General features: G+C 43.6%; 1 protein-coding gene across 1 annotated transcript; it reads right to left on the reverse strand.

Moving 5' to 3' along the window:
- Nucleotides 1-3,977: 3,977 nt before the first annotated feature.
- On the reverse strand, nucleotides 3,978-13,205 carry KPNA2 (karyopherin alpha 2 (RAG cohort 1, importin alpha 1)). The gene is made up of 11 exons (XM_004693444.2): nucleotides 13,102-13,205; nucleotides 11,722-11,819; nucleotides 11,440-11,577; nucleotides 9,317-9,405; nucleotides 8,192-8,460; nucleotides 7,816-7,910; nucleotides 7,459-7,722; nucleotides 7,068-7,301; nucleotides 6,644-6,826; nucleotides 5,191-5,340; nucleotides 3,978-4,311 (listed from the first exon to the last, which is right to left on the reverse strand). Exons 2-11 carry the CDS (start codon nucleotides 11,794-11,796, stop codon nucleotides 4,219-4,221), a joined length of 1,590 nt encoding a protein of 529 aa, XP_004693501.1. The 5' UTR covers nucleotides 11,797-11,819; nucleotides 13,102-13,205; the 3' UTR covers nucleotides 3,978-4,218.

A 13,205-nucleotide genomic window follows, 5' to 3' on the forward strand; every position in this document is an offset into this window, starting at 1 on the left:
AAGTGCCCTAGGAAGCTCAGGCCAGGATGCTACGGGAAGTCCTGGTTACTAGGATTCTCACCACACTCTTAAAAAGAACATTCCTGCATGAAAAAGGCAGGCAGAGCCAGAAAAGAGCCCACAGGAGCCTGTGTGAATAGTGAAGGAGCCCTTGTGAAGTGTATGTGAGACCGTAAAGAAAGAGGGTAATACTTTCCAACTTTCTGGCCCTCCTCCTATTCTCTAGAGCAGGAAATTATTTAAAGTATTTCCTGAACAGCTGAAGTCTGTTAGAAACCTGCTAGCATTCTCTGCATTATCTCCAGGAAATAGACGTGAAAGCATTTCTCTGCAACAAAAAATTACTTGAGCTGTGCGGCCCATCTCCACCTGAGTGGATGGGTGGGCTCATCCTGGGAACTGGGGACTAGTCTTAGGTCATTTCGGTCATACTCAGGGTTTAAAGAGCAGACCCAGCAGGATGTCCGTGTGTGTGTGTGTGTGTGTACAGAGAAAATGGAAAACTTTCTCTGCCTGGGAATTTAGCAATCGATGTCTGTAATAACTTACTGGTTATCTGGTGATTCTTAGGGTGAAGGGTTATTCTTAGGGTGGGGTAAGAATGAAGTCAACTTCTGTTTTAGGTGGAAATCTAGAATATGCAACAAAAGGAATCTGATTTGCACCTCCAGGGATTTGTTCTGTCCAAGGCATGAGCCCATAAATCTCCCAGGGAAGGTGGGGGTCCATGGCATCATGCCCCTGCACGCTAAGTCTAAACCTCCCACACACATGCACGTTGGGACGTCCATGGGGTCACAGGACAGAGCCATCTGGGAGCCAGCTGTGACTGACTAGCCAATTCGCTGATTCTCTTCTGAGAAGGGTAAGCATGATGACCGCAGCAGAAACACCAGGGGGAAACGACCAGTTACCTTCAAAGCAAAGAACCAGGCCTGGAAAGAACGCCAATTCCTGGAGAGAATGACAGAGCTGCGGATGCTCCCTACTTTCTACTGCCAGTCAGGAGCCGTCCCCCCCCCACCCCCGCTGTGGGCGGTGAGGGGGGCTCAGGACCCAGCCCTTGGCAACTGTCTGGCTGTCAGCAGGAAGATGAGGAGCCAAGAGAGGACAGTCGTTACCGCCCACTCTCAGGGGCCTGCAGGGAAGCTGAATTTGAGGCCAAGAGGAGAATACAAACCCCTGCCATCTTGCTTTCCGGCACACTGTGTTCTCAGCGTGTGTCATCATGCTCCGGGAATGTCCACCCCATGCCAGCTTTCGGTGACAGTAAACTTCAGTTCTGTAGTTAAATTACAACTACATTCATTGGTCTAAGGTGTTAAAGTACTGCACAAAGCAAGCTCAGATGGTAAAAACAAACAAAAAGCCACACACACTATAAATGTGTAGAAAATAAATTCGTTCTACATCTGAAATTGGTCACAGGTTGCTCCACCTTTCAGAATTTAGAGTCCCTTTCTCAGAAAAATTCATGTGCTCCAATTATAAATTTTACAAAACTTGCAGACAACTTCAGGGGCTTGCAAGCTGCATTACTTGGATTAAGGACTTCTATCTAGGAGAATGTGCACACTCCAATGGGGGCGGGGTTTAGGCTGCATTTTAATCCTTGTGGTAGACCATGTTCTCAGATTTTCTAAAGTTAATATTCCTTCTGGAACTGTAAAAAGTTTTACAGGCACCAAAAAGGAAAAAGAATAAACTTCATGTTCACTAAGTTATTGTTTCCTCAGTGTAAGAGACAGTGTTGAGCAGGTGAGTGGCAACAATGTGAGGACAGTTGTTACCTGTGTGAGGTAATGTGAGGTCAGCTGTGTCCTCAAGCCCTAAACCTGAGGACAGTCAAGTAAAATTTTGGCCTGCTCGGTTTTAAAAGGTCCTTATTTCCACATGGTCTCCCACATTTCTGCTGTATTCCAACAGTTCTGCTAAAAAAGATAGCTTCTTGTAGCTACCATCAGCAGCTGCCTTTTCTACATCCATCATACTTTGCCTTTCATTCCCTTTAAATTTTCTCGTACTCATTCCTCATATCCCCTTGTTTATCTGGACAAATTCTAATGTTTGCCTGAACCTCTTCATTAAACCTTTTTTCTGAGTAGATACCTGTTTTCTCATACCTTCTCAAGATTTCACATCTCTAGTAAGTAAAGGCCTATCTGCTCGTTAAGGACCAATTTCCAGGCAAACCATTACCAAGCTGGATTTGGCAGCTCAGATGTGGCGCACTGAGATGGTGTCCCCAGGGCCCTGCCCAACAGAAAGAGAACTGTGGGCACAGAGAGGGAGCTCAGCGCTCACTGGGGGTGCAGCACAGGGTGATAGCTGGTAGGCCTGGGTCTGGGTTCAGAAGCTATGGTGAACCCCACACAAGGCCTGCAGGCTGACATACACCCCGCTTTGGGGCAGAACCCTGTTACTGAGCATGGAAGATATGTGGTGGGCACATGGTGATTTAGATCTGATTGATAAGGAAAAAAACAGGGAGAGTAATACTGAACTTAACCTAGGAGATATATTTGTATGAAAACGGGCTTGTAAAATAAACTTGTTAGAAGGCTGGAACAGTTCTGTGGCTAGTCCACCCCCCTAGGTGTGGTAGTAACCACTGTCATGTAGTAACCGTCACCTGCGCGAGTGTTTGACCCCAGGAATTCTGCTACTCTGATGGTCCAAAGATCACTAACATGTGAAGAAGCGGGACGAACTCATGCAAATCTGGCTCCTGATGACTTAGTTCATCCCACTGCACCACCTCCCGGAACTAGGATGAAGAACATGGAAGACTGTGAAAAACCTGGGAGGAACACACGATCTGCTCAGCTCCTAGTGACACAAAGCTAATCCCAAACATTTAAGAGCAACAGGGCGTTGGTAGACCCCAGGGTTATGCTTTCAAACTATGCCAGCAACATGCCATTTAACATACAAATGCTCAAAATTAAATCTCTTCTGTCTCACAAAACTCTGCTTGATAGTTGAGTGTTTTTTATCATCTTTATTCGCTGGCATTGTGAAACTTAAGCCAGTCATGTTACTAACACACTTTCTACTAACACTTTCCCTAGGGGATGCTGCATTTGGCCAGTGTTTACTCATCACAAATTAGGTCAACAGCCCCGCGTCCAAAGACTGCACTATTAATGACGTATTTCAAAGGTTTTCCAAAATCAGCCAGCTGGGTTTTGGCAAACTTCAGCCAAGGGTGGACAGAGGTGGAGTAGCCAGCTATGCTTACTTCCCTTAATGGCCATATGAACTTGGGGCCCTGCACCTCACAAGGTTCAATTGCGCAAACAAAATGCAAGGCTTTGCTTCTCCCACTATGGTGAAATGGAAAGGCAAGTACACTTGGGTGTAAACAATTTTGGGCTTTAACTGACAAGGTTCTGGGCAAATGAAGGCAATCCAGGTCCACCCTGTTGGGGCAGGTTTGTTAAAGCCTCAGCATTATCAAACTACCACCAGCCACCGCAGCAGTTTGATTCCCAGCCAAGGAGCTGACCCACAGGAACAGACCTCTCCTGTGCCACCCACTGCTCTCCTGAGCAGTGTATTCCAGGAGATCCGCCTATTCTGCTCCCCATGTCTCTGCTGAATCCTCTCACCCCCACACCTCTAGCCTACTCCCCCAGTTCTTGTATGCATAAATAAAACTAAATTTTAAAAAATAAACAAAAAACCTCAATGTGACATTAATTGAGGAAAGCTGAAAATTTTTCTGGCTTGTGTGAAGTAGTTTGAAGTCTGGTGGTGCCAACAGCCATTACCATCAAGAGAAGCAACCTAGAGCAAAATCAGTCTCAGAAGTTCTAACAGCAGGAAAGAGGCATTTATTACCCCTGGATCCTTGATGACATCACAAGCTGTCTGTCAAACAATGCTGCAATCAGGACTGCCTCCTTTAGTCACCCTGATTTGGTGCAGCCTTAAGTGTACCTCACTAGAAAGCAACACGTAGGCATGGCAAAATAAAGGGTGGAACTTAATCTTTATTTACAGGACACTGCGAGATATGAAATTCCACATAGAAATAGGAAATCCATTGAGAGAAGAAGCTTCATACAGTATGTACAGTTTGGAACTGTTCAAGTAGTTTTTGTTGTAAAAAGTGCTACAATAACAAACCACATTTAAAAAGTTCTTAGTAGAGAAACAGGAAGACAAACTTAGACCAAACATAGTACACAAGTAACTATGCCTCAGCTGTACAATCTAAAAGTTGAAGGTCCCAGGAGTGCCACCCTGAACTTGGAATGTATAGCCTTCAGAAGTCGTTTCTGGCACAACATTTTGATCTTCCTCCTCCTGAAAGTTATTAAAAGATATTAACATAATCTCATAAACACGGCACATTTCTAAGCAGTAGCCTGCATTTACTCTCAAGATTTTCATCTGCCCATTTCCTAAAGCTTTGTCATCACTTTACATCTGTACAATATTTCAATCAGTGGAGAGAAGGCTGCTAAAACTGGCTCATCTTGTGAGGGCCTGCAAGGGGAAGGTTCCAAGTTAAAGGAATGCTATTATAAATAACAGAAAAATAGGGCTCTCCCCTGGTGGCGCCAATGGGTGAAAGCACTGTATTATGACTCTCTCCGAAGCCACTGCAGAACAAGTTTGATCCCCCACCAGGGAGCTGACCCACATGGCGCAGCAGACCTCTCCTGACCCACCCACTGCTCCCCTCAGCAGTACATTTCAGTAGGTCTTCCTGTTCTGCTCCCCACTCTGTCTCTAGTGAATCTTCTCACCCACCACACTTCTAGCCTATACCCCAGTTCTGTAAGCATAAATAAATCTTTAAAAAATAAGTAACAGAAAAGTAAACTGAATTTTTTTCTTCACGTATCATTGTTCTGTAGAAAAGAGGAAAACTGCTTATTTGGCCCAGAATATGGTTATGGGGTAGGTCTGCTTCTCTATCAACCCCTAGAATTTAGTAGCATATAAGATTCCTAAGGGTGTTCAGAAAAAAGCAAATTGATGACCTTTTGATGTCTCAAATTAAAAATCTTACATGATCAAGTCAGACATTAGAGGAACTAATATGTACATGATGTCTATTTACAGATAATTGTTATATTTAACAACTGTATAGACTGACTTAAAAGAATAAGGGAAAAAGTCTTATGGGGCTTGATCTTAAACATGTACTTCCCAAGTTAACATTTACATGTTACTTACCTCTACAGAGAAATACTTCTCAATCAAGCTTAATGAAGCTTTGTAAACAGATTCGTTTTCATGGTTTTGTAGGGCTTCAATTTTGTCCAAACCTCCACATTCTTCGATCATTATGCTAAGCTTCTCAGTTTCACCTAATTTCTCAGCAGCCTAAAAATAAGTTAATTCCAAGTTACTGGCCTAAAGTTTGAAATTAATTTACTTTAATGAAGCAAACAACAAAAATGGTTTCCTGACAGACCTTTCAACAACCCTATTGAGATAAAGCAATCTCCACTTTACATTTTTTTTTTTTTTTAAATTCAAGGTGATCAGTTCTGTACTTGTTTTTCTAACTATTTTTGTAGCTTTCAGCCATAGGTCTTCTACCTGTTCTGGGCATCAAAATCACCTACTCAATTTAAAAACTGATACTACATCCAGGTTCAACTGGTCTGCAGTGGAACAGGGTATTACCTTTTAAAAGCATCCCCGGTAATCTCACAATGTAGGCAAAGTGGATGGCCCATTAGGGTAAAGTCTGTGGTGTACAGAAGCAAATTTCTCTAAATAGAATTTTCTTGATATCAAAAAGGATATATCAGATATATTATGGTTAATTTAAGATTTTTTAAAAAAGAGATACACAAATATTTTCAGATTATCTTATTTGCTTCAAAATAATTTAGGGAGTTCAGATAAGAGGAATTAAGAAAACAACTTATTTGTGCAAAGTGGAAATAGCAGGAAACATCATTCCAGATTTTCCAGATTCAACTTTGGTGTGTAAACAGTTCCATAATCAGGTCAAACATGGAATATAAAGAAATAAAGGAACAGACAGAACTAAACCAAAACAAACCTTAGAACTCTGACTGCAGAACTAAGGTTACCTGGGGGGGAGTCAGAAGTGGATAGAGAGTCAGAAGTGGGCAGGGACGCTCCCCCTAAATGGACTATGGTGGAAGACTGTAGGTGCTGTTGTGATGGATGTGGTATAGTGACAGACACCTGTGAGCCAATGTTACCTTAACACACACACACACACACACACAAAATCAATCAATCTACAGTCAGAAGCTTATTAAAGTTCATCAGTAGAACCTCTTGCCATCAATCATGGAAGAACATCTATATGCTGGCATGACTGGATCAGTAAGAAATGGAATCAGAAGAAAAATATAATAAGGAACTATATCATTCAAATTTAAAACTCAGGGTGACATTAAGGAATGAAAGATTCTTGACAAAATAGCTATAAATGGTATCCACTATGTACTTGACTTCAATTCCGGAAACACAATCCACTTGTCGTTTCATTTCTCTTATAATCCCTGGAGTGTCTTTTAACAGCAATGTGGAACATGTAACAGACTCTGTGATTTTGTGGTCTACTGTGTGAACTTAGGTACTCTCCCCCGCCAAGCTAACTAGTAAATGACTCACATCAAGCCCAAGTTCAAGTAAGACTTACCTGGAAGATATTTGAAATGGCATCCAGAATAACCAGAATAATTTTTGTATCTTTTGCAGTTAAGAGGTTCATCAATGGTTCTATTATGCCACAATGAACAAGATATACAATCTGTTCAACTGTTCCGCCACTTGTATAGTTGGTAACAGCCCACACAGCTTCCTTTTGTGTCTTAAAGTCTGCCTAATAAGTATGAGGAAACAAGATTTAATTTCTGAATGACAGTAAAAATAGTAAAATCCAGCAAGTATTGTCTTAGGAAAATTATGGCTAAAACTGGTTCGATCCACCTTTAAGAGGCTACTGGCTACTTAGCTAAGAGCTAAACAGGACCCAACACTGGCGCACTGAGGGCTGTGTTAAGCACATCTCTACAGAATTCCACCCATAAATACTAACAATCTTTTGACTATGACTTTATTACCTTAGAAAGAACGCCAACAAGAAATGGGACTAATCCATGATTCACAACTTGCTGTATCTGGTCCTGACGGCCAGCCGTGATATTTGACATTGTCCATGTAGCTTCCTTTTGAATATTAGTTTTGGAGTTGGTCAGCAGATTGGGAAAGACAGCAAGTGCTCCTGCATCTATTACAACCTGGGTCTGCTCATCTGTCCCAGTGACAATATTTCCTATGGCTCTTAATGCAGGAGTCTAAAAAGAAAACAAAAAAATGTTAATGTTGGCAGTTATCTTTATATTTTTTTGTTCTGCTAAGAGGCCCAACTTAGTCAAAAATTGTCATTATGTAAATATTAACATTGATTACCTCTTTATACTTCATATTCTCACTTCAAAGTTATTATCTTACCACAATTGGCAATTCAGTAGCTCCAAGAAGCTTCACAAGTTGGGGCACAACTCCTGTTTTCACCACCATTTCAATCCGTTCATTTGGACCATCAGTAAGATAGGAAATGGCCCAGCAGGTATCTGCTAAGACTTCTGGATCATCGTGATGAAGGAGACGAACTAAAGTGGGAAGAATCTGCTCAACAGCATCTAAGGGGGGTGCGGGATTCTTGTTGCGACAAAGATTGGAAAGTGTCCAGGTAAGATTACGCAAGTAACCACACTAAAGAGAAAGAAAAATGCAATGAGACAGCTGTCTTGAAGAATGGGGAAAATGAGAATCAACCGAATGCCTGTCCTCTCGTTAGGGACTTACTGCTAACGAGGACATGTCGGGCACTGCAAGAAGGGCCAACAGCGGCTCAACTGCGCCGTACTTGATAACCAAGTCCCGGAAAACAGAGCCATCGCCTGGAAAGAAAGGAGAAGGTGATCGCACCTGCTTGTTTGGAACCACAATGTTCACTGTGACTGAGGACACCAACGATGTCAACACAGAACGACACTCTTGGAAATTATTTTACTTAGGTGCTTCTCAGATGCCTCATTCTGGGCAGCACTGGTGCCCCTAATAAACATGGGAAAGTAAGTAAGCTCAAAGCAGAACACAAAGGCAATTACATAATGACAACATACTTCCCCCCAACCTTAGTGCAACTAGAGACATTCCTAAGAATTTTAAGTCGAAGTACCTGCAATGTTTCCGAGAGCCCATACAGCTTGTTCACTGATGTGAGCATGGGGAGATGCCAGCAGAGAAATGAATGCTGGGATGGCACCTCCGTCTACCACGGCCTTTGTCTGCTCTGATGTACCAGAAGCAATGTTTGTGAGCGCCCAAGCAGATTCAAACTGAATGGGGCTACAGTCTACTCTGCCCAAGAAGGACACAAATTTTGGAATTAGGCCAGCACGGATTATGTTGTCTATGGGGGGCTGTTTTTCCCTAGAAAGTAGTTTCCTAAGGGTGAACAAAAAGAGAAACAAAAGTAGGTGATTAAAACAAGTCTGTGTAAATACTCTCAAAATGCAATTCAAGAGTTGAGAACTTTAAACCACCTTTTTTACACTAGATGCTGAGATAACGCACTTAAACGCTTTATTTAAACGCAGAGATGAAACACTGAGTGCTGAGCCATCCTGGAACTTAGAGGGTTGTACGTGTGGTGCTGACATTCACAGCATTCCACCTATTTTAAACTGCCCTTTTCCAAAAAATCAAAGTATCACCAGTAATTAACCTCCTCTCTGCATTCAGAACATGTGGCACTTTAGATCCTGTCACCTTTTAAATGCTCTGATTTGACAGAATTACACTCTCACTGTAAGTTTCATTTTTGTTTAAGTTCTGTGAAGTCAAGCATTTTCCATGCTCACTTGCCATTTGAATTTTTCTGCAGTGTCAAGTCACAGGAATTATTTATCCTTTGTTATGTACAGTAGGAAATATTTATAGATGGCAGGAAATAATACTAACTTTTTAGGTGAATGTACCTTTCTAAATGATATGATTATTGAGTAATTTCCTTTCCCTTGAACAGACTTGAAATGCTACTATGACAAAAACTTTGTAATTCTCTTAAAACATATGCTGGGTAACATCTGTAAGGGTAACAGTTGTAAGATTAGAGGTGGGCGGGATTTTGGACATTTACAGTAAATTAGTTTTCACCTACAGAAAAATTCTAATTAAAACAGGCTTAAGCTTGGCTTTAAGTTTTACTTTACTTAGAAGACTTGTGTTTTGTTGCAAAAAAAAAAAAATGTCTAAAAGGCTGATTCTTAGATTACCAAATGCTAGAGTGGACAAGACTTACCTAGCAGCTTGAGTAGCTTGGAGCTGGCTTTCCAAATTGGTACTGTTTATGCCTTTGATAATGTCATCAACAGACCAATTTACAGTGCCCTACAAAAATAGATTTTAACAAACTTAAAATCACTTTTAAGATTAAATAAACATGCACAAAATCCCTATTTGCCATTAGGAAGACATTTTTAGGTTTTAGTTGCTAAAAGTTTTGTCCTACATTTAATTTACCTATTAAGTATTATTTTGTATGTAGAATAGCTCTCATACTTGGTGTCTTTTTAAAAAAAGATTTATTTATTTATCTTGTAGAAGAACTGAAGTATAGGCTAGAGGATGGGAGCCCGAGGGGGTGAGAGGATACACCAGACAGAGTGCGGAGGACAGACATTTACTGAACTACGCGACTAAGGGGAGCAGAGGGCGAGACAGGAGAGGTCTGCTGTGCCATATGTGGGTCACTTCCCTAGCCCAGGATTAAACTTGGGCTGTCATGGTGATGACATTTTGAGATTTAACCCCTAGGCCATCAAGAGGCCTTCACACTTGGTGTCTTGACTCATTGGAGACTCAAGTTATAGTGTCCCAACATTTTGTCACAACAAAGGTGGCTGTGATTAATTAAAGATTAACTGAAAGCAACTTCTATGCTCTCTATTAGTCTCAAGCACTTGCATGCACATATGTACTTTTATGGAGAAAGGGATGAAGTTAAGAGGGAACAGGCTGGGGATTTTCACACTGGTCCGTGTACCTTTCGAACCTGGGAGCTTACAACTTAAGACATTTACAGCTTAAAATGAAATATGTGGTGTATATACATTTGATGTTATGGTGCATTACCATGTGCTATAGGAATTCTGAGCTAGGAAAAATTTTCCTGTTAGGCTGACCCCATGAGTGCATAAACGATAAAAGATAGGAGGACTTGAGCCTACTATTTCACAAATACAAGGCAGTATTCAAGTAAGAAGAAAAAAAAAAAAAGGAAAACATAAAGTGTAAAGGTCAGGAAGATGTCCATTAACTTTGGAAGACATAAAATATGAAAATCCAAGGACCTAACTTACAAAAGACCTTCAAAGAGTACAGGTTTAAAGTCAAAGTTTTTAAGCAGAGAAACATGTCTAAAAGTTATTTTAGGAAATTTTCTATAAAAACAGTGTATGACATAGAATGAAAAGATAAATTAGGAGAGAACGGCAACTATTTCAGGAGCAGGGAGGAAAAAAAACCCCAAAACTGGCCCTCCCTGGTGGCGCAGCGGGTTAAAGCACAGCACTGAGAATCTGAAGCCACTTCCGCATGAGTTCGATTCCCGCCTGCCGCCTGCCCGGAGGAGACCACATGGCGAGCCAGACCTCTCCTGACCCGCCCGCTGCTTCCCTCAGCAGTGTACTTCGTAGATCTGCCTGTTCTGCTCCCCACTCTGTCTCTGGTGAAGCTTCTCACCGCCCCTGAGCCTCTGGCCTGTACCCCAGTTCTGTATGCACAAATAAATAAATCTTTAAAAAAAAAAAAAAAAAACCCAAAACTTGAACAAAGCTAATGACAAGCACAAAAAAAAAAAAACCAAAAAAAAAAAGAGAAAGAAGCCAGGAACAGGGCCTCCCTGGCAGCACAAGGGGTCAAGACCCAGCACTATGAAGCTACCCAAAGTCAATGCAACACAAGTTCAATACCTGGCCGGGGAAGTGACCCACATGACACAGCAGACCTCTCCCTGAATTGCCTGCTACTCCCCCTGGAGAATCCTCTTACCCCATGCATCTCTGGCAGCTCTTGTATACATAAATAAGTCTTTATTAAAAAGAGAAGGCAGGAGGTGGTGGGTTGTGGACATGGTGACGTTTCACAGTTAATACTGGAATGACCAGTGCAAGGAATAGAGCTCACAGCTAGAATGCAAGGAAACCTGAAAGGATACCAAAGCTAAAGAGGCAAGTTTGGAGTCAATGCCAGTGGATGGAGAATGGATGGAAAAGAAATCTCATTGGAGTTCCTGATTGGGAGGGAAAAACTATCTTCACAGACATGACAGCTAACAAAACTAGGAGTATTACTTAAAAGCCTAAGAAAAGACCCAAACTGAGTTTCAAGGTTTAGTGTAATTCCCAAACTAAACAAGTTTACCTGGTTGTTTCGGTTTTCCTGTAGTGGAGAAGTGGCATCATCCGGAAATGTGCTTACATTTCTCCTTTTCAGCATCTGGTCATCTTTCTTTGCTTTTCTCAGTTCCACATTAACTTCTATTCTGCGTCGCCTCATTTCCTTGGGAAAAGATCGTTTCCACCTATTATATCAAGTCTTGTTGCCAAGTGAGGGCATTTTTTCAAACCCCCTCAATGTTTTCACCCCTCCCCAAGTATCCAGCAATTGATAAAATACAAAAGGAATGCAGCAGAAGGTACTCACTGTGCTATCTTTCCCCTTGTTCTTGAATCTGGTAAGGCGGGCAGCTGGTGAATTAGCGTTCTCATTGGTGGACATGGTTATGAGACAAAGGAGAAAAGCTAAAAGACAAGGGAGAGAAAAGATTCCCCTTCATCATGCTGTCAATAAGCGCACTCACAGAAACAGCAAGCAGAGAGTGACTTCAAGGGACTATTTTAGAAGCGAAACTTCATTTCTCAGCACTATGGCTGGTTCTGGCACAGGGTATTCATTTGTCCCCACCCCTCTGAGAGGCTGAAACTTCCTGGAGCAGTGCTGTCCATCAGGAATGCAATGCAAGCTGCTACACTTAAATTTCCTAGCGTCCACATCTAAAAAAAGGAAAGTGAAAAAACGACTATTTCACCTGAACCACCAGATGCACAAGAGTCTCCTCTCTGCCTATTATTTGTTTCTCCCATCAAATGTATCTGACATTCACTTCCTTCACTCATTCTTGGAAACCACGTGTGCCTTCAAGTTTACAAAGTACTGGGATGAGCCACAAGCCCACCACCAGACAGGGTGGCTGTGACCTCCAGAGGTCCGTTCCTAGTAGACTCCAGACAAAGAAGGGGGACAGAGCTGGCAGCTAAAAATCTATGCCCTAAGGGGGCATCCTCGGGTGGCCCTATTGTCTTTACAATGGCCTAAAGCGACATTCGTCTCACTAGAAAATTAAAGAATTCTGAGCTCGTCCCCGCGTTCTCTAGCCTTCCAAAACACGACCTGTCAGCACAGGAAACTTGCGACGCAGTCGCATCCCTGCCGCTTCTCGCTCCTATTTCATTTCCAGGGATCTCCAGGCTATGACGCTGGGGAGCGGCTGTGCTCCGTGTGGAGCCTTGAGCGCCACCTCCAAAAGGGCGACAGGAGCAGAAGTCCTCCCAATCTCTTTTCCTTCCATTACGTCCCTTTACGAAATTGCGACACGGCCAACCCAGGGCCTGCGCGATTAGTGACACTTCCAACTGCCACGGCCGCTGCCAGCCCCGTCCCCAGCCCCCTAGCCCCGACCTGCGGCGGGGAGCCGCGGAGAAGGGAGGGGCCAGGACCGCCGGGCCCCTCCCGGGACCTGGGCTCCCGGGACCGGGCTCCCGGGCCCGTCTCCCGCAGGCAATCCGGGCCACAACGCGCCACGGGCTTCCGCCGCGGCTCGCAGCGCCCCGGCGCCCCGCAGCCCGGGCCCCGCGGAGCGAAACAGCCGCCTCGTCAACGTACAACGCCGGGAGGCCGCACCAAGCAGGGAGGCCACAGCCAGGCCGGGGTGTAGCCGGAGCCTCCCCTCCCGCCACCCGCAAGGGAGCGCGGCCAGCGGTTCGGGAGAGGCCGCCCCGGCCGGCCCGCGGCCCGAGCGCTCACCTGTAGCGGCGGCCCAGGCTTCCACGGGAGGCGGTGCGGGGCTCACGGTGCAGGTCCAATGCCCTCAAAACGTCCACCTCGCTTCAGCCCGAAGACGGTGTGGC

The sequence above is a fragment of the Condylura cristata genome, unplaced genomic scaffold, assembly GCF_000260355.1.
Source record: "Condylura cristata isolate star-nosed mole 26May11 unplaced genomic scaffold, ConCri1.0 scaffold00038, whole genome shotgun sequence".
Classification (NCBI taxonomy): domain Eukaryota; kingdom Metazoa; phylum Chordata; class Mammalia; order Eulipotyphla; family Talpidae; genus Condylura; species Condylura cristata.

What these genes read in the sequence shown, in the direction of transcription:
- KPNA2 (XM_004693444.2), bottom strand. Translation starts at nt 11,796, where the DNA reads ATGTCCACCAATGAGAACGCTAATTCACCAGCTGCCCGCCTTACCAGA. An exon ending in TTGTTGGCGTTCTTTCTAAG is followed by an intron (nt 6,827 to 7,067) that starts GTAATAAAGTCA and finishes CATACTTATTAG; the next exon opens with GCAGACTTTAAGACACAAAA. An exon ending in CCATTTCAAATATCTTCCAG is followed by an intron (nt 5,341 to 6,643) that starts GTAAGTCTTACT and finishes ACTTATTTTTAG; the next exon opens with GCTGCTGAGAAATTAGGTGA.